The following is a 24,326-nucleotide window of genomic DNA, read 5'->3' on the forward strand; positions in this document are numbered from 1 at the left end:
GAAAGGAAAAGAAAAGAAAAGAAAAGAAAAGAAAAGAAAAGAAAAGAAAAGAAAAGAAAAGAAAAGAAAAAAGAAAAGAGCAAAGAAAGAAAAGTGTCGTCACGTATATGAAATCCTGAGCTTGTTCGCAGTTCAATAATTCGAAATACAGGATGTACACTGCTTTTAAACACATACTGGAAAGTCTGTTCAATACCAATTATGGCATTCACAAAGTTATGCAAGATTATGTTTTTCAAAATCCGAAAAGTTAAATATCTGAGCATTTTACATTCTTTTGACAGCTGTTGTAATGAGAATGGATTGACTTTGTACTACTTAAACACCTTCATTGCAATCTCTGCTTTTTAACTGTGACAACACAATGGAAGGCTGATAATAAAGTTCTTTCATTTCATAAGTAAGTTTGTAAAGAGGGCAGAAAATGCCTCAGAAAATGCTTTTGGGAACATAATCACCCTTGCAGGATCACAAATATACATTTTTTAGTATTTTACCAAAGTGTGGAGACAAGGTAAAACGTTATTTTGTTACTCCCTGATTCTCACTACAAACTGTTTTTTAGAAACTAAACATTATATCTCAGACCATGTCTTAGTCCCAATGAGGACTCATGTCTCATTTTATTTTACTTTAAAATGTCTATCAAAAGATTTTATATTTCCAATATTAACGTATTGAATGCATTGCCTGTCCTCTGATAAGATATTGCTATCTTGTATATTGTCATTGAAGACTGTTTCCTTCACAGAGTTACTGGTTGTCATTATGTCCTTAACAATGAATTTACAAAGTTGGTCAATATTTATCCCCAAGAACTACAGACTTTACACATTAATTTACTTCAGAACTTCATTCTTCTATATCTGGTTCTGTGAGTTCAATGTCAGTGGTATATATTCAGTATTTTAAATTATGCTTATTATTTTAACTTTTGCTTGCAAGGAAATCAGCTTTATGAGATCATTATTTATAGTCTGATGGTCAGGGCTATCTCCTGGAAAGAAAAAAATTTTAACCTTACGTTATTTTACAAAAGGCCACCCTTATTTCCTTATTAAGTAAGTGTTTACCCAAGGAAATAATTCGAAAATCCATATCCTGAGACAAAAATTGATATATAGGGCAGAATTTAGTCTGGTATTGAAACTTCTAAAATTAGGTACCTATAAATATGCAAAGTATTTAAGTTTCCATTAGTCAAAGGACATCTAGTCAGTACAATCTATAGAACCTAAAGGATGGTTTATTTTGATGTGGTACCCAATGACAGTGGCACTTGCATATATACATCTGGGTGTTTTCATTTCTCAATTTTGCAGTTAATTCTGCTGTTAGCAACTGATTTCATTTCCTACATACAGTACTACTAGAGATATCTTCTGATGTCTTTACCTGTTTTGAAAGGGATAGTTTTCTTCTGTAGATGTATCCTGAATTGTTCTACGTGATTGTATAAAGGTATCTAAATTGAGTCTAAATTAACTCCCTATCTAAATTAACCCTTAATTCTAGGACCAATTAAAACACATTTACATATTATTTCCAATTTCCAATCTATTCAGATTTCTGTCTCAACCTGGTTAATAGAAAAGAGTAGGTGTCTTGTTTAGTTGCTGTGAATCAGTTCTTTCAGTTCTTGCCTCTCATTTGGTTGTTGAGGACATTTTGACATTGAGTTTAAGGAAAATAAATCATCCCGCTGCATTCACTGCCCTATGTTTTAGACTTCTACACTTAATTGAGACACTGGAAATGCAGTAAATCAGGCAAAAAAAAAGTGCTTGAATATTTTCTCCCATTAACAAAATACAATTTTCACATTTGTATCAGCTTGCATTTGTAAAATGCTTTGTCTTAAACAAAACTAAGTAAAAAAGAAATACAGAAAAGAAATTGTTAAAAACAACATCTGTAAAGTTGGCTACTGATGACCTATACTTCAAAATCAAATACAAATAATATCAAAAACTTATTCACACCCCCAAAACATTGAACCAGGTGTTCCTTGGTTTTGTGATATATGTTTTCTCAGAAACAATTGGATTAATCATATTAAACTGAAAATGTAAAGGTCTAGTCAAAACAAAGGGAAAATTAGTTGTATAGGTTATAAAACGACATTTGGGTTTGAGCTGGCAGCATCATGGAGAGGTTGTAAAAGAAGAATATCTCTAAAATAGAATGCCCAGAAACTCCATACAGAGCAGAATGTGTTAGAAAATGCCTTCTCACCTGACTCCCAGTTCTCCCTGGTTCTTCCACACAACTGTCTAAACAAGCAACTTCTGTGTTTTCCTGAGATTAAGATGATTTTTGTCTGGGATTTCAACTTGTATCAGCATTCTTAGATAACTGTGCACCTACACACTAGTCTTTCATGGTTCCTTAAAATGACACACAAGAGATGTTGCTATTTTTGCAGGAAGGTGAGAATGAAGCCAGGATCATGTGGGTCCTTTCAAAAGTGCTAGACATTTTCTAGACTAAAGAAATAAGGATAATTCTAGAGGCCAGATCACAGAGTTGTGCACCTAAGAGCACCTCATTCTCTAATTTTGGCTGAACGCTAACTCAGTGTGATATTTAGACATCTGTGTATTTCCTTGACTGTGATGAAATTTTTTCTATTTACTGGAAAAGCCTCAGAGGAAAAGAAGATTGTGTCTGATCAGTTTTCTTGTATAAATCAATTACAAAAATATGAGAACAGAATGGTCTGCTTCAGATGAAAAAACAAAAATTTCTCAGCAGTCAATTGTACAGGAAAGATAGACAGACAGACAGACAGACAGATAGATAGACAGATAAAACCAGATGGTTTTGGTAAATTTAGCATAGTTTCTTCACTGTGTTTACAATGAAGAAGAAGCAATTATAATTCATATTATGGTGTATGTTACCTAGTTTAAAATTCTTACATATTATTCAATATAAATAACATTAAAAGCATGTAGCATCTGACATCAGATAAATATATATTGCAGTATACAGAACATGCTTTGCTGAGTAGTACAATAAAGAGATGGATGCTTCATATTTTCAATTGTGCTTCTTGAAGGGGTGGTGGTAAATATTTTTATGTGTTTTATTCCTCTGAGATTTTAATTGCTGTATGTACATGAAATGCTGAAGTATTTGTGTCAGCACACACACAAATTGTGTACCTAAAACATCGAATGTCTGACTGCCCACTTACAAGAAGGAGAAAGAAGGGGAAGAATGGGCTGAAGATGTGATGTGCATAGAAACAGACATTATTGACTTTTTCCGGTACACGTTATAACTTTTAGAGTATAAACTGTTTAAAAAGCGATTAGACTACTTCCTGAATGCTGCTGACTCTTGCTGTCTTTTTAGAATTCCTGTACTAGCTGCATGACTCTATGTTGTCTAGATGCAATCAGAAACTGTTCAAATGAAATAATTATATTTTGTTTAAAATATGTTATGTTTGTGCTATTATCTGATACTTTATATATTTACATTTTAAGCTATTTTTATATTATAATAAAGCAGTGGCTTATTTTTGTGAATAACCATTTAAAACTGAGTAGATATCAAAGCAAGTACACATCGCCATTTAAAAGGACATTTAATAGCTCTATATCGCAGTCAAAATTGCAATCATGAAGTAGTACAAATCTAAAGGATTTAGTTTTAAGTTTGGTCAAAATAATGTACTTTTTACAGGCTAAGCATACAAACATATCAGATTCATTATAAGGAGTGATATTATGTTTCTGGCTATCTATTGCTCTTTATGTCAATATATGCAATCCCTTAATTCTTGACATTCATGTTGATGGAGTGACTCTTGGATCTGTGCCAATACCTGTGGCTTGATTCTGGTTCTATGGTCCAAATCTGGCATGTTGTTTAAGCCTGGGCCTTCTATTGAACTACTGGTAAACTTGACATCAGGATCATATTTATGTGAAGTTATGAACTTACAGTAACATGAGGGCATTTTAACGCACGCTTTCGATACATGTGAAGTTATTTTGTGCTACTTCCATAGCTATGGGTAGATAGAACAGTGAAGACAACCGCTAGAAATGGCATTATTAGGATAACACGTATTATCAAGAATCCTAACTACAGCCTGTTAAATTTAGAATTATATTATATACTCCATTACTTAGACTAATATCATGGATTGCAGAATGTTATCCTCAGCACATGCACTTGAATGCATATGTATATTATATTTAGTTAACTAGCTAGGCAAGAAATCTCTCTTACTCAATATTATCAGAGAAAATGATGATAACATTAAAAAGCCATCACAAATACACCATGCTTTCAGCTAAAAATCTATTTAGCCATAATCTAGCAGCTCTTCAACACAACAGGGTTTTTTTGTGAAATTGCTTTGCTTGGAGCTGTTCATTTAGCATATTACCTTCCATTTAAACTTGCTTAAATCCTGAAACACATTTGTATTATTCTCATTAAGGTCTGGCCACCCTGCATAGCTTAAGCTTAATAAAAGATTTTCTATTCAAATTCAGTGGTAAGTTGTACAAATGTTGTCCTTGCAATCTTTAAATCATTTAGAATTTTAAGTGATAAACTCAAAATCACTATTTTTAATATTTTTTCCCTGTTTCTGGGCACTTCAATTTCCATGGCTAATTCAATTCATATCAGGTACATTCTTTTAAGCAAATGTCATGTTTTATCAAATGCAACATTGGCCTCTAGTGTTTCTGTTTTAAAAGAATTCAACCAGCCTAGTGCATAGGAGAGAACGGTGAGTTGAGTTGTATTCTCATTAACCAGAACAAGGCTGACTTAAATACAGTAAAAGCACAGTATATGGTAAGCCTCATATATAACCCCTACTTCACATATAACCCCTCATAAACTGGAAGAATAATCATCATCATGGCTAGGCTTCGTGAACGAAGATTTGGGAAGGGCTCTACCCACTTTTCTTGCAAGCGCATTGGTGGCTAAAAAGGCCAATACGAGAAAGGCAAGTCCGGTTGCAAAAGACACAGCAGAAAGACTCCTTAGATGGTATATTCTGCAAGGCTCGATTCTTTCTGCGTTGTCTTTTCTCCTCAAGAGTGATCCTGCGTGCTTTCTCAAAAGCATCAGCAGCGTTATAAATGGTCTGTCTCCAGGCCTCCCGATTAGAGGCCAGAGTAGACCAGTTATGAAGATCAATATGCCTGAGGCTGAGTTGTATCTTTTCTTCGGAGCTCCTCTCTTGCGGCAGCCGGTGGCAAGTTCACCATAAAGCAAGATCTTAGGGAGGTGGTGGTCCTTCATCCTGGAGACGTGCCCTGCCCATCGCAGTTGCGTTCTCAGTAGCATGGCCTCAATACTTGTGATTGCTGCCTGTTCGAGAACAGATGTATTGGTCACATAATCTGACCAGTGGATTGTACGGAGGCACTGTTGATGGAAGCGTTCTAGGAGACGCAGGTGGTGGCGGTAGATGACCCATGATTCGGAACCATATAAAAGAGTAGACAGCACTATGGCTCTGTAAACACTGATCTTGGTGCTTTTCTTCAAGTGTTTATTACGCCATACTCTTTTATGGAGTTTTCCAAAAGCACTATATGCCTTCGCTAACTTATTGTCTATCTCCCCGTCAATCTTACCATCTGAGGAGATGAGGCTGCCTAGGTAATTAAACTGTTGGACTGATTTGAGTTCTGATTGGCCGATGGTGATGTGGGGATGATGGAGGACTTCTTGAGGTGCAGATTGATAGAGAACTTCTGTCTTCTTTAAGCTGACTTCCAGCCCAAAGAGCCCAGCAGCATCTGCAAAGCAGGATGTTAAACGCTGCAGGGCTGCTTCTGTGTGTGCAACAAGGGCAGCGTCATCAGCGTAAAGCAGCTCCCTGACAAGATGGTTTAGGGTCTTAGCGTGGGCCTTCAGTTGCCTTAGGTTGAATAGGCTTCCATCAGTACGATATCGAATGTAGATACCGTCCTGATCATCGAGGTCTGCCTTGGCCCTTTGGAGCATCATGCTGAAAAAGACTGTGAATAAGGTAGGAGCGAGAACGCAGCCTTGTTTCACACCATTCTTTATTAGAAAGGGCTCAGAAAGTGTGTTGCCATATCTGACTTGGCCGTGCTGATCCTCATGGAGTGAGATGATCATTTAAGGAACTTGGGGGGACAACCTAAACGTTCCAAAATCTGCCAGAGACCTTTTCTGCTCACAGTATCGAAAGCCTTGGTGAGGTCGACAAAGGTTACATAGAGACCTCTGTTCTGTTCCCTACACTTCTCTTGCAGTTGTCTGAGAACAAATATCATGTCTGTGGTGCTCCTGTTGGCTCTGAAGCCACACTGAGATTCAGGTAGAATTTCTTCTGCTATAGCAGGTATTAGTCTGTTCAGGAGTATTCTTGCCAAGATTTTGCCAGCAATGGAGAGCAGAGTAATACCACGGTAATTTGAGCAGTCTGATTTAGTACCTTTCTTCTTATACAAGGTGATGATGACTGCATCACGAAGGTCTGAAGGTAGTTCGCCTAGTTCCCAACAGCGCACCACAAGATCATGAAATTTAGTATGGAGTGCAAGGCCCCCATGTTTCCAGACTTCAGGTGGAATTCCATCAACCCCAGCTGCCTTGCCAATTTTCACCTGCCGTATGGCCTTGAGGGTTTCTCCTAGAGTGGGGGCAGTATCCAATTCGTATTTCACTGGTTGTTGTGTGATGGACTGAATTGCTGAGTCTTGGACTACACGGTTGGTACTGAAAAGAGTCTGAAAGTGTTCAGACCATCTATTCAGAATGGAGGTTTTATCTGTCAGAAGCGTTTGACCATCTGCACTGAGTAGTGGGCTTTGGACTTGGTATGTAGGCCCGTATGCTGTTTTCAGGGCCTCATACATTATGCTTTCTCCTTGCTGAAATGGAGTGCATGATGAACTAGTCTCAATTAATGATTTGATGTTCTCTTGATCTGTTTACCTGGTATACACTGAAGAACTGCATGTGCAGGATAAGATTCTAAGTACCACAGAAAAAATTATGGAATGGAAGTATGGACAACTAATGGACGATCAACAAAAAGATATCAATAAACTGGTATATCTTATCTTAGGTTTTGCAATATGATGCAAGTGCATAGCTACTGTGCTACAAATATTTCAATGTATTTTTCTTAATATTGGGATGCTTCAAAGAATGAAAACCTTAAATCCATCTTCTTTATCCACTCTGCACTGAATTGCTTGTCTAGATTAAAATTCTGAAAGCATGACTCACGAAAATAACTCCATATTTTAATGACAACGGCCTCTGGAAATCAACTATACAGAAATATATTTTTGGGGTTTGTTTTGTTTTCTTTTCTTTTTCTCCCAAAGGATTATTTTCCACCAAATAGCCATTTTTCAAAATTTTAGCCTGAATACTGACAGATTTGCCAGTGAGGACACAGACATTGATTGACGTCATGGATAGGTACGTGAAGGTCTTTGCTTCCCTCTAGTGACTGGTTCAGGAAGAGATTTAACTGAATCTGCTCATCTTGCTGAACTTTGGCACAGATATTCAGCGAAAGATTAATTATGTGTAAAGACACCTGTGAGGTCAGTGAGATGCTGATACAGCATTACAATGGGTATACTTGTGATAGCAATTGATAAAATATGGCAGATTTACACTGGACATGTGTTTGACTGTTTTTGATGGATTTTTATAGTTTTATCGGGCAGAGATACAATTTCAGTGTCAACAATTCGAGAACAACTGCTAGAGTGGAAGATGACCTCTAGCATGCATTGCAAAATGCTATTTCAAATGTTTATTTAAGGTCATTTTGCCAAAAAACAGTTCTTGTAGTAAGACAAGCCAGAATTCAAAGAATAACATGATGTTGGATTTATCAGAGAGAATACTTATTAATTCAGGAGATTTAGATCCACACATTTTGAAGTAAAGACAAGCAAATCTATACTCTGCAAGTGTTAAAAATTATATTGCAGCATATTGCCCTTATCATATTACTAAAAGTAGGTATATTTATACCAATTGTTCTGTTTTTTTCTGTACTGACTGCAAATAAATTTAAAAGTAACAAACAGCATGATTTACTTACAAGCAATTTATATACATGATCTGTACCCCTACTATCAAAGCAATAGGAGAGAATGGTAGATGGATACTTCACACAGCTCCTTGCCACATGAATAAGCAAATATTCCCTAGGTTATTCAATGTCTTTAGTGATGCAAGCAGATTTCATTTTGTTTAAGGATGGTATAATACAAGGACCTTTAGTGCTGTGGCACTACTTCTGCTGGATAAACAGAGCTAAATTCTCCAGAATGGGCAACAGTCATGAGGTTATCTGAGTGAATCAGAAGAAAAATTAAAAATATCATTATAACACTCTTTAAACTTTAGAGATCTGCTTCATGGCAGGGGAATGGTATTGGCTTTGAGAACAGCTAGAGAGCATCCTCAATTACGACTCAGGAATTTGGAACTCTAACTCTGCTTTGCTTCCATTATGCTCTAGTTTTCCCTATCTGTAAACCTGGAAGGATGATAGGATTCTCTATGTTAAATTGCTTTTAAATCTACAGGTGTAACAAACTTCAAGAGGCACATCATAAAAATGAAAAAATGTTGCCAAACTTCTGCAGTTGCAATAATGCTATATTGTACTTTTGGAAGCTGTATTTGATTTTGCAAACACTGTTTTCCTCTACAAGTCAGCCCAAGGCCACCACCATGCTGGATTTGCACATCCCATCTGGTGCATTTCTTCTTGAGGTATTATCAGTGAAAACAATGATCACATTATATTTGACTTAGTAACATACATGAATTTTTCAGGAAACGTAGCTACAAAACCACATTACGACGAATTCTTTTTCTGTTGTGAAGTTTATTCAAACTGCTCAATTATCTTTTGTCCTCATTATACACTAAAGATCTGTCAAAAGTCCAATTCATATCTTTAAATTTGATTATGAAGATACAATCACTAGTTCCTTTTAGTCACATTTCAGAATTTTAATTGCCTGATATTACAAGAAACCACTATTTTTAGTTTGTGAAAATCTACATTTACATAAGGGCAATAAATAGCAATTGAGTTCTCAATAAACCAACTTGATTAATCACCCAGTAAAAATTAAAAAGAAAGTGAATTTATTAGCAGGAATTAATTTGATTTCCTTTTTTTGTTATAAATCTCAGCAGGCCATGTAAGCTCTGTTCATAGCTGTGTAGGTGTTAGTGAAGAGCATTGTTATAAAAAAGTACTAAATTATAAATTCCTCCCATATATACTGATTCATTTTGTGTATGACTTGAGCAAATTTTGGTCTGACTGTTTCAATATAAAGACGCTCCATTTTATTTTGTACAACATTTCACAACTGAGTTTTCTGCATTACAGTATAATCTTAGCAGTTTGTGAATTGAAAAATTTTAAAATTAGATCTTGCATGGCTTGAGCAGTGTTTTGCCACTTGATCTGATCTGATTTGAATCAGTCAAAGCCTTTTAGTTGTCTGCAAGGGAGTTTGGATCAGGTTTTTCACTCCATACTGTTTTAATGAAAAAGAATATGTTTCAGTAATCTTCTAATTCTTTATGCAAGACCATCAGGAGTAAAAGATTTTGTAGTGTGCTATCACATAGGTTCCACTACGGAAAGTTCTTCATAAAAGTAGGCATTCCAGGAGGCATTTATCTTCTGAATAAGTTCATTAACGAACATAAGCATAGAAGCTAATATGGAAAGAGAATTTTCTGCCTTGAAAAATGTGACAGAAGCAAAGTCTGACTGCAAAACTGGACCAAAAGTCTGGCTAAAGTCAATGGAAGAAGCAAAGCTTTAGATGGAATATATTTCCAAACTATACTTACTCTCATTCAATTTCCTCCATATCTTTCTAGTGACAAAAATAATACAACTGTGAAGTAATATAAAGTAAGGAGAGGCTACTATTCATATTTCCATAAGCAAATTCTTACTTAGGATATTCTAATTATTTTATGATTAGCTTGACACATTTTGACAAAAGTTATAGAGTCATCTTGAACATATTTTCAAAGGTTTGCAAGGCTAGGACAAACAACAAAATTAACTCTAATGGTCCATCATGCTAATTTTAAAAGTCAAAGTGGAGAGGAGAGAGACACAGCAAGCAGATCAGTACTCCATGTCAAAGCATGCAAGCTTAAATTGTAAAGCCGAGTCGTATTCTGCCCTACAGACAGAAAAATCACAATTAACTGGTAGACTCTTCTTTATTTGCATTGAAGAAATTCCTTTATGGACTATTTCTCCAGAATTGTATCCAGGGACAATGGAAGAAAAATAATTAAAAGCTCTATGGGATAATTAAAATAAAAGTAATTGTAAACTTTTTTTAACCTTCTTTTTAATGGAGGATGTGACAATATGTCTGGAGTGAAATTGTGAAGATATACAAATGCATACAATTTGTCATGTCTCATATATAGGTATTCATAATTTCACATAACTTTAGGGTACCAAATCTAAAACACTAGCACTGTAAATTTGTATAGCAGTGGGGGAAAAAATATAGAACAGACCTACCATTTGTCCTAAACTAAAACTGAGTCAGGCCAAAATTCCTGCAATATTAAAAAATTCAGCTACTTGCATTGTAGTTCTGCCAACTGTATACTCAGCAGGCACAAACTACTATTAGAACACATATGGACAAATAAAATGCTGTCATACTGTTATCCTTCTGCAGCAACTGGCAGAAAAGACTCTCAGAATACTAAAACCCTTTCCTTACCCAGTGCTGTGAGATGTCATGTTGCACTGCATACAGATGTGGAGCACACCAGCAACAACTGACTCTATCCTGTGGAGAACACCTGTGCCCACATTATGTCCAACACACTTCTAAAAGAACAAACACCAGCTGCATTGTCAGACCAAACTTTCATGGATCCTAGAGATCCATAGTGCTGCTTTTTGGCTGGGGTAGAGTTCATTTTCTTCACAGTACCTAGTATGGGGTTATGTTTCGTATTTGTGCTAAGCGCAGGGTTAATTATATAGAGATGTTTTTGTTATTGCTGAGCAGTGCTTGCACAGAGCCAAGGTCTTTTCTGCTTTTCGTGCTGCCACACTGGCAAGGAAGCTGAGGGTGCATGGCAGGCCAGGAGGAGACACAGCCAGGACAGGTCACCCAAACTAACCAAAGGGATATTCCACACCATATGACATCATGCTCATACATAAAGTGGGGGAAGAAGGGGAAAGGGTGGGACCTTTTGAGTGATGGCATTTGTCTTTCCAAGTGACTGTTGTGCATGATACATGTGCTCTCCTGGAGATGTCTGAACACCTGCCTGCCCATGGGAAGCAGTGAATTAATTCCTTGTTTTGTTTTGCTTGTGTGCACGGCTTTTGATTTACATATTAGAGTGCCTTTATCTCAACCCATGAGTTTTGTAGCTTTTACCTTTCTGATATTCTTCCCAATCCTACTGGTGGGAGAGTGACCTAGTGTCTACATAGTCCTTGGTTGCTGGCTGGGGTTAAACCACAGCATCCAGACTGTCTGTTATGGCACCTATCACAGACATAAACACCAGAGATGGCAAAAAAGTTCAAGAGAACTGTTTGGACTGCCACAAAAAATGGCATTCTTTAAATGAAAATGTATGCATGCATATAAGGATTCTTTGATCGCTCGGGCTTACAGAACCTTACCCAGACTTACATAAAACAAAACGGTGCTAGGAAAAAAAACCTGACAGTGATATGGCTAAGATTTAGGTTTGGCATGGTCACAAATACATAGAAACGGTGGTAAAATTAAATAAAGAGGTGCTGGGAATCAGCTTCCCAACCCATGAATATTTTCCTAAATAATATGGCAGAGTTCCAGCAGGACACATTATGAGTAACACACTCCGGAGGAGCTGACAGTTCAGTGGTCATTGGCTGCTCCTGTAAGGCTGAAAAGTGTATTTCGAACTCAATTAACTTATATAAAGAAAAAATTGAAGTGACAGTCCCTGAGGTCCCCAAGTAAGTGCATCTAACTATTGGATCACTTGCTAGTTGAGACTGTCTTCTCTTCCTTTCCAGAAAGGTAGGAGGGACAAAAGAAAAACTTTCAAGTTTTGTTTCTTCTTAAAATCTTTAAAATCACTTCTCTGGGGTAGGAAAGTCGGCCCTAGTACCTGATTAACTCCTTTTCTTTCTCTTTGTAGACTAAAGCGCTGGAATTAAAGTATCACAAACAGTTCCTGACAGCAGGGATAGTTTGCTCAGACAATGCAAAGCAAAAAAGACACAACTCTTTCTGAGTTTTTGATAGGTTGGTTTAAGAAACAAAATAGTTTCTCCTGGGAATGTTAATTACAAATATTCCATACATTTTCCCACACACTAGAAGGAGAAGCATTCAGCATCCTAAGACTTTACCAAAGGCAACATTTAAATACATTTTCTGAAATGAATAGATGAAGATATCACTCAGATTTCTGAGAGAGAAAAGCCACCTCTTACATACAACTCATGCTACCAGCTTTGTGTAGGAAACCTGGAAATATCAAAGGAAGCACCAGAATTCATAAAAAGCCTGGTTTCAATCAACACAGTCAGGTGTGCTCTATATTTTAGGATAATCAACTGAAATAAAATGCTGAATTGTTGGATTGAGTTTAATACATGGCATAATATCTTATTCTTTAGTTGCACTGTCTCAATATTGTACACATATTTGACTAGCTGCCTACAGAAAGGGCGCAAGCCTGCCAGCTTGATAAACGAAAAAACTTATGAAACATAATCAGAGGGAAGAATCACCATATCTCATAGAAGGAATAGATTAAAGCTGCTTTTGCCAAAGTTAGAGTGACCAAATTGTCAGAGATACCAATGGCAGTAGGATAACCTTGATGATTTGGTGTGATTTAAGAGCTCACAGATCCAGAACTTTCTTGAAGGATGGATGTCAGGGAACTGTAATCATTGTTCCATTTCCTGAAAAGCATGGCCAAAATCCAGATAGACAAAGCTTTCCTTGCTGCTGACAAGATCAGTGGAGGGAGTATCATTTACCAAATGTGAATTTGCAAGGCACGCAGACAAAGATGTGGGAGAAGTGGGTAAAAAGATGGTAAAACCCATTAGAGGTTACTGCTAGCTGTATGCTGATGACAAAAGCTAACACAGGATTCATCTGAAAACCACTAATTTAGAACACCTGACTCACAACAGACACTTGATTAGTTAAACACCTTCAACTAAAAGCGGGATACTTTTTGTTGGGTTTATTCCAAAATACTTGCTAAATCCTGGTTATGCAAAAGTTACCCCATTTGGAATGATATGAGTACATCACAGCTCTGTAGGATTTGCAATATGAATTAGGCTATTAATTCATCAAGTCCAGTTGCCTGCTGCTGAGGATGACTAATTCCTGAGGCTTAGAAAAAAGTGGAAAAAAAAAGAAAACAAGTCACCAAGAACCCAATACAATAATGGGCACCTAACTATTTCTTTATTAAGGTTGTTAAATAACAGGAACTGAATCATCATTATAGAGCTTTCATAATTTAAAACTCACAGTGTCAGAATACAAATTCTGAAATATTCCTGACTAAATACAAATACAAATAAAATGGTCCAAACCAAAAGGAAACAGCATTACAAAAATAAAATTTTGAATAAGCTTATGCTCCCACGGCTAACACTATAGATGTTTTTTTCCAAAGGGATGGAGGAAAAAAGTAGAAGTTTGCTCTTACTCAGGTAAGAGAGAGTGTCACATTCTCATACAATAGCACACATACATGTGTCAAACACAGTGGTGTCCATGCGGACCTTACAGATGCATCACATCCTATTGAGAATATTTGAGGGCTTATATCACTTTTAAAAATGATATATGATATATTGACGCATTTTCAAGAATATCTCCAATTTTAAATTATTTTACCATCTTCAATAAATAGCTACACTAATATGCTTAGAAAATATATCCTTCAGAATAACAAAGCATGTGTTTCTCCCTCAAAACCTCAGACGATTTTACATAAGTTTTACATCAATTTCAGATGTTTCAAAAGTTCACTTTTCCATTCAGACTCTGAGCATATTGAAAACAGTACTTATGGGTACTACTGAACTTCTCTGTAAGCAATACTAAGAGAAATACCTGCAAAACGAGTGGTGAGGAGAAAATATATTTGTTTGTGATTACTTCACACATTCGTCCCAAATACCTGCATGAAATCTTTTAATCACGTTCTTAAATCCACAGCGTGGGTTTTTTTTGTAGTCTAATTTCATGTAAATGTGCTCCTGATACTGTGGGCTTGAACAGTGATATCAGAGTATGTGCTCTAAATACACAGTGCTTAAAGCAACACATACAGAAAATGATAAAAACCCACTATACCACTCCTGTGTAAGCAAAACTTTGTAAAGAGGAAACAAAAAACTCGTTCAAAATCTTTTGCATTTCATGTGATCATAATAATGCATAATATCAAGTCTTTCATGTACTTAATTCCACAGATTTCATAGAAATTGCATACTATGGTGTTGCTGGGAAATAATGGCATTATGATCCTTTGGCAGAGGCACAGACCATGGTAATACTTGTATTTGGAATGATTTCTAGTATCATGTCCAAAGTTTCTCATTTCTGTACTACAATTTTGTTTCTCAGCCTCCCGTGTACTGATATAAACCCAAGCTCAAGGATGAAAGTACTCACAAAATCACAGTCATACAATTTCTAACACTGCAGATGAGTCTGTATCATAAGACATATAAAATATATCTGGATAAGAAGCACAACATCAACTTTAAAATAATATGACAACCATATAGGGATACTTCTTGAAACACTCAATCTGCATGTATGCAAAGTTCACCTTGACTTTAATGGGAGATTTACTGTGAAAGATTAATTCAGCAAATTACAACTGCATAAACTTGGGATTCTTTTTTAACCACACTGATTTTACTGCTTTACTTTCATACAGTAACATTTTCTTTTTTGCTATAGAAGGGACACACACTGAAAAAAGCAGAAGAAGACTGATAGTAAGCTTTCACTGCTTAGTATACAGCTATTATTTTAATAAACTAAAATGAAAATTTCAATCAACTAAAATGAAGATTGCTGTGGGGATCACACTTGAAAATTATATTTTTCCCTGCAGTAACAGAAATGGGAGCCTTCCTCAGTTATTTGTCTCATCGTTTACCCACTCGCTTGTTGCCCAGCAACTACCATCAAGGAACTACAGTTCTTAGACATCCTCATTTTAATCTTGAGAGAGCAGATTAAAATTACTATGTGAGTAATTTCTTCCTGGTGAGATATTGTTTTATTGTGATTTACATAGCTGCAGAAAGGAAGCCAAGTGACTGGAGAATCCAGTACTTTCACTCTGTCAAACGTTTCTTTTCTCTGCCCTCGTACCAACCCATTTACTGACCAACTACTTAAATATCATTAGGTACTTTGTAATATTTGAGCCATAGCAATAGAAGCAAACATCTGTCACTTACATTCTTGAATCATCCCACAGCACACAGTAGGGATTCAACGTGCCCTAAAAAGAAAACAAACAAACCTATTAATTGCTGGTATACAAAAATATGTGTCATGCTTGACCTAAAAATTTATTTGAGTCTCCTCCTACAAGATTATCCTTATACTCTGATGAATTGATACCACTGAAGTCAGAAAAGCTTAAGCTTAATTCTTATAGAGTATTTTAAAGCACTTGAACCTAAGAGCAGACTACTTGTGCATTGTGTGCTTAGACAAGGTAAGCATAAAGTTGTCTATTTGGCATACCCTAGTAGAAGTGAAACATGAGATAAAAGTTAATCTGTTAAGAGACTTGACTGAACATTTCTGGTGTGTTTAGAAGCAGAACTTTAGACACTTTAGGAACTTGGATGTCAAAATCAGCAATGCCTTTAAAAATTTTATGCATATGTTGGGTAAAATGTTTGGAGGCTAAGTTTTCAGATGACCCCACATTCAATATGAAAAGGATTTGTCAATTGGGTCCTAAATCAGTGGAGTTTTTCGCTCAAAATATATATATTATCTCTGATGTGGTTGAGCTTTACAATATCAGCTCCAACCTCTTCAAAGACAATGGAAAATTTCTTATTTGATTTAGAACAGGATAGAATCTGGGTTTATTACATATCATTGAACTATGGGGAATGTTTTGGGAAATTGAAAAGTATTATTACTCGTGTTTATTTTGCTGCCTAGGAAGAGTTAAGACAAAATTAAAATTCACTCAGATTGACTTAGAAGCACTTAGAACTGCAAAAATATATTCCTGTTCATCACAAGCTCTGGGTATTCCCAGAAATCAGAACTACATAAACAAATTATATAAAGTACAGAATAAAAATATATTTTAAAAAAAAATTAAAAAGTGAGCTGAAGAAACAAATACTATTTTTGTATGTCAATGTCAGTGAACAGTGTAGATGCACTAGATATAAAAGCAGTTTCATATAAACAAAGCACACCTTAATATTTCATTCTCAAAAGTGTTTTATTTTTAGAAAAAACATGGCAACCTGTGAAGTAAAAATCTATTAAATATTTAAATCATTCCATCCACCTCTTTGTCAAAGATAAAAAAGGTCCTTCTGGAGATGCTTGTGAGAGAGGCATTCAGGGAAACTTTGAACCTCTGGTTCAGTATTTTGCTGACTGCATTGAATTTCATGAGTAGAGTATAAATATTTAAAACCAACATATACTTATGGCACTTTATATTTACATAGCACTATACAAACATAAATAAAGAATGCTCCATTCCCTGAAGTATTTATAAGATAAAGAAGAGGAAGGGGAAGAGGGCACAGGACAAAGCACTGGATAACAGGCCAGTTGAGATTCAGAGACTAAGTCCTGCATCACAGATACAGAGATGGAAGAGCATATAGAAAGGTAAGAATTAAGGAAAACAGAATGTCGGTGCAGAATTAACTTTTCTTTAAAACGTAATTTTATAAAGAGTATTAAATTGTATCCTAAGTCTGGGTGAAGAAGTTCTACTTGCAATCTGATATAGCTATATGCATATTAAAAAAGTACTCCTATAGCTGCATCATAATAAGGCTTTGCATCTCTCAGATCGGACCTCTCTTTCCTAGCAGTGGACATCATACAGCTTATGTTTCTTATTCCCACAGTGCAAGGAGAATGAATACAAAAACATTTTCAGAAAAAATGTCCATTATAAAGAAATCTGCAAAATAGAGGGAAACAAAGGCCATTGCAGAAAACTGAAACACTGAACTACTGTCAGATCACACACTTCAATCTCTTTGAAATGTATGCAAATAAAAAAACCAAAACAGTATGTTTGGCCATCGCAGTAACTAATGAGAGATTAAGCAGAAACATGGAAAGCGGGATAAATATTACTTCCATTCCTTAAGGAGGTCTTGTATGAGGGTTTGCTCCACCAGGACTGGCAGCTCGCCAGGGTACAGCAGCCTTTCAGAACTTCTTCCTCTTTTGATACCCTGATCAAACACCCTTCAAGTACTGTGAGGACCACAAGGAGCCTGTCTCTGTGTATGCTTCTTCGCTCTTAATCTGTTGCTCCCTTTTTCACAGTACTTCTGAGTCTGGCCTCTTGGCAATGTCTCCTCACACTGCTGCTGCTGAGCTGCCTCCAGCAGCCACCATCCTCTGTGGGGGCAGTGCTCTTACCAGTTAATTACTTAGCTGCAGTGAAGCAAGCAGCTACTGCATCCATTAACATTTACGACTGCTGTAGTATTGATTTATACATTACAGTATATTACTTGGATATCTCAAAAATGGACATATGTGTATGTGCCTACTTGTATGTATCTCTGCCTAGCAGATAAAATTGAATTTTCCAGATGTGATTGGCACCTTTGACAGCTACCCAGCACAGTGCCAACTGTGTTTTGTAACCAGGGTTTTCAGTGTCATTGAAAGCTTGATGTTCTATGCTACTGCTGGCTCATTACTTTAGTATCCCTGGAGTAAATTCTGTGCTGTCAGAAGGTGAGAGTTCATATTCTCTATGGAGGAAATAGGATTTTGTTTGAGTTGTGCATTTTTTTAAAGATTGCTTTGGTGTCTCTTTAATCAAACTACTGGAAAATTGTGGTCACAGTCATCTACATGTTCACAGTGCACAAGACAAAATATCATGTGCTCTAAGTTATGCATTGCAACCCACATTCCACTCTGGTCAACTCTCTATTGTATTTGAATTTATCTACAATCTTCAAACAGCACATGTAATTGTGATTTGCACTTCCTCAAAAAATCATCCTCCAGTTTTATTAATAAACTGGTTAGTTTTGATATGAAATGAAGAAATCATTAAAGATCTCAAATAAATTAATATTTAAAGGCTAATTTTATTTAGTCATATTAACTCTTTTTATCTCTTTTAAGTCTTTTCATAATCTCTTATCTAGTTAATTTAGTCAGTGGATAAAGAGGTAAAAAAACAAATGTGTGGATATTGTCCTATATATTAGTAGGCATGGTCTAGAAAATGCTTAAAAATTAGTCGTTAAATCAATTTGCAAACAAACTGTTCTGAATAATAAATAGCATTTCAAGAACAAAGTTTTGAAAGGAACAAATATAACAAGGAGACCTTCAAAAAAATCAGATGAAAGAGAATGTATTTTATTTTCTGTTTAATAATTAATCTATTTAACTGACATAATGGTTAATCTGTGAGCCATTATTATGTAATGTTCAAACACTAAAGATATATTAACAATAGTTTTATCTTTCTGTAGGCAACATAAAGCTTTTTCTATGGTAATATATTATAATTGAAATTTCATTATGAAGACTAGGACTTGAACAAAAATCACCAAATGTTTAAAGACATTACAACTGTAAAACTGATCCATATTCACAGATTTTTCTAGAGCAATATATTATCATTTTACCTGCCAGTTCAACTCATATATTCAGGTGGATTAGGAGTCTATATAAATATAGTATGTATGTAAAATTAATTTAAGGGCTGAAAACTTTATATAAGCTCTTGATGCTTCTCTGGATTATATTATAGGACAAAAAGCAAGCCAAAAAAAAAAAGGGTCTGATATGTATTGACAAGGTTATTGTCTTTTTGCTTTGTCAAGACACGAGCTCATACAATATTAATTATTATTCAGCTACTGAAAGGTTGCCAAAGCTAGGTGACAGTTGGTGTCTCTAATCTGAACTTTTGTAACAAGTTTCATTTGCAAGATTTTCAAACTTGGCAAAAACTTGCTCTGTAAATTAACCAAAGGGATGCATTAAAAAAAAAAAAAAATTAAAAAAAATTTCTCTCTACGAATTTTCTAGAATTTCATCTTCTAGGGACAGCAGTTCAACCTTTTCTTAGTCTAGCCTTGCCCATGTTGTGCTTCTATTAATAGGTTTTGCTTGGCCTAAAAATATTTTCAATGCTGATACACTGTTTATTGGTATTATTTTCTTTTATAATTGTTTAATCTCTTTTCTAGCATAAGTGAGCAAATTAATGAGAATCTTTTTTCTTACCTCTACCCTACACTTCCGTAAGTAGTAATTTCAATTTCAAAATATAAATATCATAGTTTGCAATTCATTTAAGTAGCCCACCAATCACTGTTGAAATAACAGATTATACAATCTAGCAATGAAAATTACCATAAATTCTTCCTAATAATGATCTTAGTAAGATCAAAACAAGTATTTTATTTCAAAAGTGATGGGGTTTTGTCCTGATATACAGGATTAATTTGTGCTTTACTCCAGCAAATATTTTTTTCATTTTTAGCAAAATATCTGACAGGAAGGAAAGTTATGTTAGACTGATATTTTCTCTTAATGTATATGATATAACTTAGGTTGGAAACAAAATGAAATGAAACAGAAAATGAAACCTACCTGCCATAAAGCATCTTAAACAGAGAACCCCTAAATCTCCACAGTTCTTTGTCAATAAACTTCTAATCTTATTGAAAGGTAAGGAGTCAGGTCAGTTTATATTCCTCTATTCCTTTTTTCTGCCTAAGTTTCACTGAGATGTTCTTTGCATTAGCATTTTTCTGGGAACAGAATGGTAGGTCATAATAACCATTGAGGGCAAAATAGTGTCTTCTAACCTTGAATAAAATGTTAATTAAAGGTCTAGAGTTCAAAAAGTTTCCTTCATACTTTTGCCCAGATTCACTAATCCAATTTTGCTGACTGAAATATTTGGAAATTCTCCTGTTGAGAATTGTATCTACATGATCACTTCAGTAACTGTTTATAACTAAAAAACCCAGAGCTTTAAAGATTTTTGCATAACAATAGTATTTTCAAAAGCTTTAGTAACTGTCTTTTCTAATTGACCCTTTATGGCTTTATTCAAAGTAAAGCCTAGCTCTTAATAACATAAACAAACAGAGTTCATATGCTGTGCCTTCACATAAATTACTCCCATGCTTGTTATTTAACATTATTTTCCCAATACTGTAAATCCCTGTGACTGCTGAGGATTACTAACAGCAGAAGAAAAACTCTTCATATTTTTCATATATTTGGAAAAAAAGTCCCTTTTTTCAGATTTAAAACATTTTTAATGTGAGATTAAAGCCTCAAAAGTATGGAGTTTTAACGATTGCACAAAAAAATCTCAAACATTTATAAGAACTGTAAGTTAAACTGCGACCAGAGTATTTCTTTAAAAGTCTGCTAAAACAAGTAAAACCTGGCTTTTAAAGACCTGAAGAACTATGTAGCTCTATGACCTATGCAGGGAGCAAAAAATTAAGCATTCACCACAATACTACATTTCCAATTGTAACCATCAAGCATTTAATGGAAACTTTTCAGTAGAAATTGCTTTTTAAATGAAACTTCAAAAAACACAAACCAACAATTAATTTTGTTTTGCATATACACATGCGTGAAACAAGTACACACTACCTTCAAAGATTGTTAGACTGTTCCCAAATTTAAATTTTAGAAGTTAAACTGGGTTTTATTAATTGTTTTTTTAAACGATGTCTCTTTTTTCTCACATAAGATCTGACAAATACTCTTGTAAGACCATATCAACTATCCTTGTACTTACATTAGACAGATGGGCCAGTTCTATCTCCAGGAAAGAATCCGTAGTTTTGGGCTCAGGTCGTATAGTAACAACAATGATTTTTGAATTAACAACTGTAAAATTCCTGTTAAAAAAAAAATAAAAATAGAAGATGTAACTTCGTATGAGGTTATATGAGCCTAGTATCTCATGGGGTATTTTCAGTGACTTTAGTTGACAAATATTCCGCGAGAAACCAGATTTGTTTGGAAGTAGTGAAAAGACTCACTTCCAACTATACCCAACACATCCAAGGCTAAAGAGCACCAGGGATAAGGAAGTGCAATTCCTTAAAATACAAGTTATTAATTAGAAGAACGTATTGATTACACAAGTATTCTGTACATGTTTGAGTGCATCTCATTTGCTTTTCTCAGTATAGACCCACTAGCTATGTTTTATAAGAGACAGTAATTTTTCTTCCAAAGTGATGTGTTGGACTTTTTTTCTCATTGTTAATTGTAAAATTGTGAAGATGGATGAGTGCAATGAGAGATTGTACAGTGCCGTTGATTCCGTGTTCATGAAAAAACCCTATCTGTTTCCAGTTTTTAAAAAACTGTGTATATGGTATATGAGTGGGCAACTTCATCCTCTAAATACTTATTAAAATTTAAACCAAGTGCCCTGACTTAAATTCTGCCAAATCACATTATTTTTTTCTCATATGTGAGATTAGATTTGGTCCTATGTTATTGTACCAGGTTATGCAAAATAATGATTTTCTGTGAATTTTTCTAATACATCATCAATTTCTCTTTTTATGTAAAACATGGATCACTATGTATCATAGCAACCTTTCTAGGACAAACCTAGTAATGCCAAGGTTATGCTACTACAGGCATAAAGACATGCTGACGTGATGTTCATGCCTGAGATCCTTACTTCTTATGACCCTAGAACAACCATCAGTTATCAGCCTGACTGTTTCTGATGATTATTATGGTAATTTCTTTGCATGTAATGCAGCTTTCAGCTCCTCACAGAAAGACATATTCAGTCATATTCCGGTAGATGTTATCAAAGAAGAAACTAGGCAGTTTAGATGTAATTATAATAGGCAGTATAAATATCCTTTTGTTATTGTTGTTGTTGTTGTTGTTGTTGCATTCCTTATTTTCTTTAGGGAGTTTGTATTTAGGAGAGGATTCCATTCTCCTGAATCATTGAAACAGGAATTGCCATGGCTACAGTAATAGAAACTTAGCTCAGCAGGCACTTCATTCAGCACAAGGAATGAAATTATTCTTCTGGGGCAAGGTATGAGTTCTAGTCCAATTTTACTCAGCCAAATCACATAATGGAAATATAATAGAAGTGGCTTTCTATTTTACTTAATTCCTATTTCTTCTCTTTGGTTGCACTCTAAAATCTCACACATTGAGGAAAACATCTCTCTCTATCAGACTAACATTTAATGTTTGGCAAAATTTCAGTACATTCTGTAGAATGACAGTAGCTGAATATCTATAATTCTTCACAAGCAAGGTATAATTAAAAAAAAACCCAAACAAATGAACAAAACTCCAAATAAAGAAAAAACTGGTTTCTCTAACAGATCATGACAAGTGGAAATAGAGCTTACTAGCTATTAAGAGACTATGTCCATTTTGGAAATTCACACAAAGTAGTGTAAATATTGATACTTCAGTACTCTTTTGCAGTCAGTCGTTGTGAGTCAATAAATGTTTCCTTGCTGTATCTCATTTTGGTGCAGTTCTGATGGTTCTAGCATGAGATCTGAAAGAGCACTTAAGTGCCTAGTTTGTAACTTCAGTACATCCATTTTACCTCGGTTTCATGAAAACTCTACCAAACCACTTACATTGTCAAGAGCCCCTATCAGACTCTTTCACCAGAAAATAAATATAACTGGCTATATTGCTGTGAAATGAAAACTGCATCCCTCATTGCTGTCCTGTCTGGGCTGAGTGCCTAGTTGCATATTTCATATTTAATGGTTTGGACAGTCTCTGAAAGAATACAATCTGGCAAGTATATTCTAAACTCACACAACATGTTAAGATGCCTCTGAACTACAGCTCAAAGCTTTGTAATCACAATAACTTCCCTCAAAACCACCAGTGTGGTGCCATTGCTACCTTTGTTTAAGATATTTTTTTAAAACAACAGCCTAGTTCTGAGAACACTTATCCAAGAATTTAAATAATCAGCTTTTACAAAATGTCCTGGAAGGTAAAATATGTGGGTTTCAGTCCCTGTTATGTTGGGATTGACATAAAATGGGAATGACCCATCTCACACTTCTTGGGCAAGTGCATTATCTTACAGATTTTTTATGGTGGAGAGTGACTTCACCATTAGCTCCTTCTATTCTATCAAAAATAATCTAAAATTCAACTTTAACGAGAAATAAAGTTTTACAGGATGGTGCTCTGTTGACTGTCCAGAAAGATGCTCATAAAGGTTAAGTTTCAAAATCAATTATTCAAAAAAATTTATTAAATTCCTTGGGACTATGGCTGAATAAATCCTTGAAGATTTAAGACAGCAAAGTTTGATTGAATAAAAGCTCAAGAAATGCTTCCAGAGCTGCTGTCCTAGAGTTTTTTTCTGATCTGCAATATTAATAAAATAGAGTTATATTATTAAACTGTTTTCCTACCTGGGCATAAATTTTGAGGGTGTTTTTTATATAAGGGAATTCATATTGATTCTATGTGATAAGAAATTCAGATTTTCTTTTCTTTTTAGAATGACTCTATGTTGCTAAAGAAAAATGAACTTATGAATAAGGCATGTTGCTATCTCAAGACAGCACGATCGAAATTACAGATCAATGTATACAAGTTTACAGAAAAATTACGGATGCTAAAGGCATAATGTGACACATTAAATACCTGTCTGAGGTACTCCATCCTTAGTCTAACAAAGCTGACCTGAGGAAATTAAAGAGCCTTTTTTGGTTGTACAGCACCTGAAGGAGGGGGTTAGGAATGATGTTTCAAGTGGGGAAACACAACATTTCAGTGCAGGAAATTTTAGCAGGAAAAGTATGGTGAATGTTTAAGGGACAGAAAAAAACTTGATACAGCAAAATCATTGATTCTTTATTTGTTCTTATTTGTTAAGGGAAAAGGTAAAAACTATCTTACAGTATGGTAGTATGCAATGTATTTCTTCAGAGTGCCCAGGAGATGAATTATATATAATATCTTTTAGATGAGTATTATACTGAGAATCAATTTTCTGTG

The 24,326-nt window shown here is 35.2% G+C and overlaps 1 protein-coding gene across 9 annotated transcripts in view; it reads right to left on the minus strand.

Moving 5' to 3' along the window:
* Positions 1 to 24,326, minus strand: part of ADGRB3 (adhesion G protein-coupled receptor B3) — a 478,342-nt gene that overhangs the window by 180,509 nt on the left and 273,507 nt on the right. For all 9 annotated transcript variants that reach the window (XM_027698015.1, XM_027698043.1, XM_027698023.1 and 6 more), the window contains 2 exons: positions 21,094 to 21,196; positions 15,524 to 15,567 (listed from right to left, as the gene is read on the minus strand). In XM_027698015.1, the coding sequence (XP_027553816.1) occupies positions 15,524 to 15,567; positions 21,094 to 21,196 (147 nt within the window). The remainder of the gene's footprint in view (positions 1 to 15,523; positions 15,568 to 21,093; positions 21,197 to 24,326) is intronic.

The sequence above is a fragment of the Neopelma chrysocephalum genome, unplaced genomic scaffold (genome assembly GCF_003984885.1).
Source record: "Neopelma chrysocephalum unplaced genomic scaffold, ASM398488v2 Primary Assembly neopelma1_23b, whole genome shotgun sequence".
NCBI lineage: Eukaryota > Metazoa > Chordata > Aves > Passeriformes > Pipridae > Neopelma > Neopelma chrysocephalum.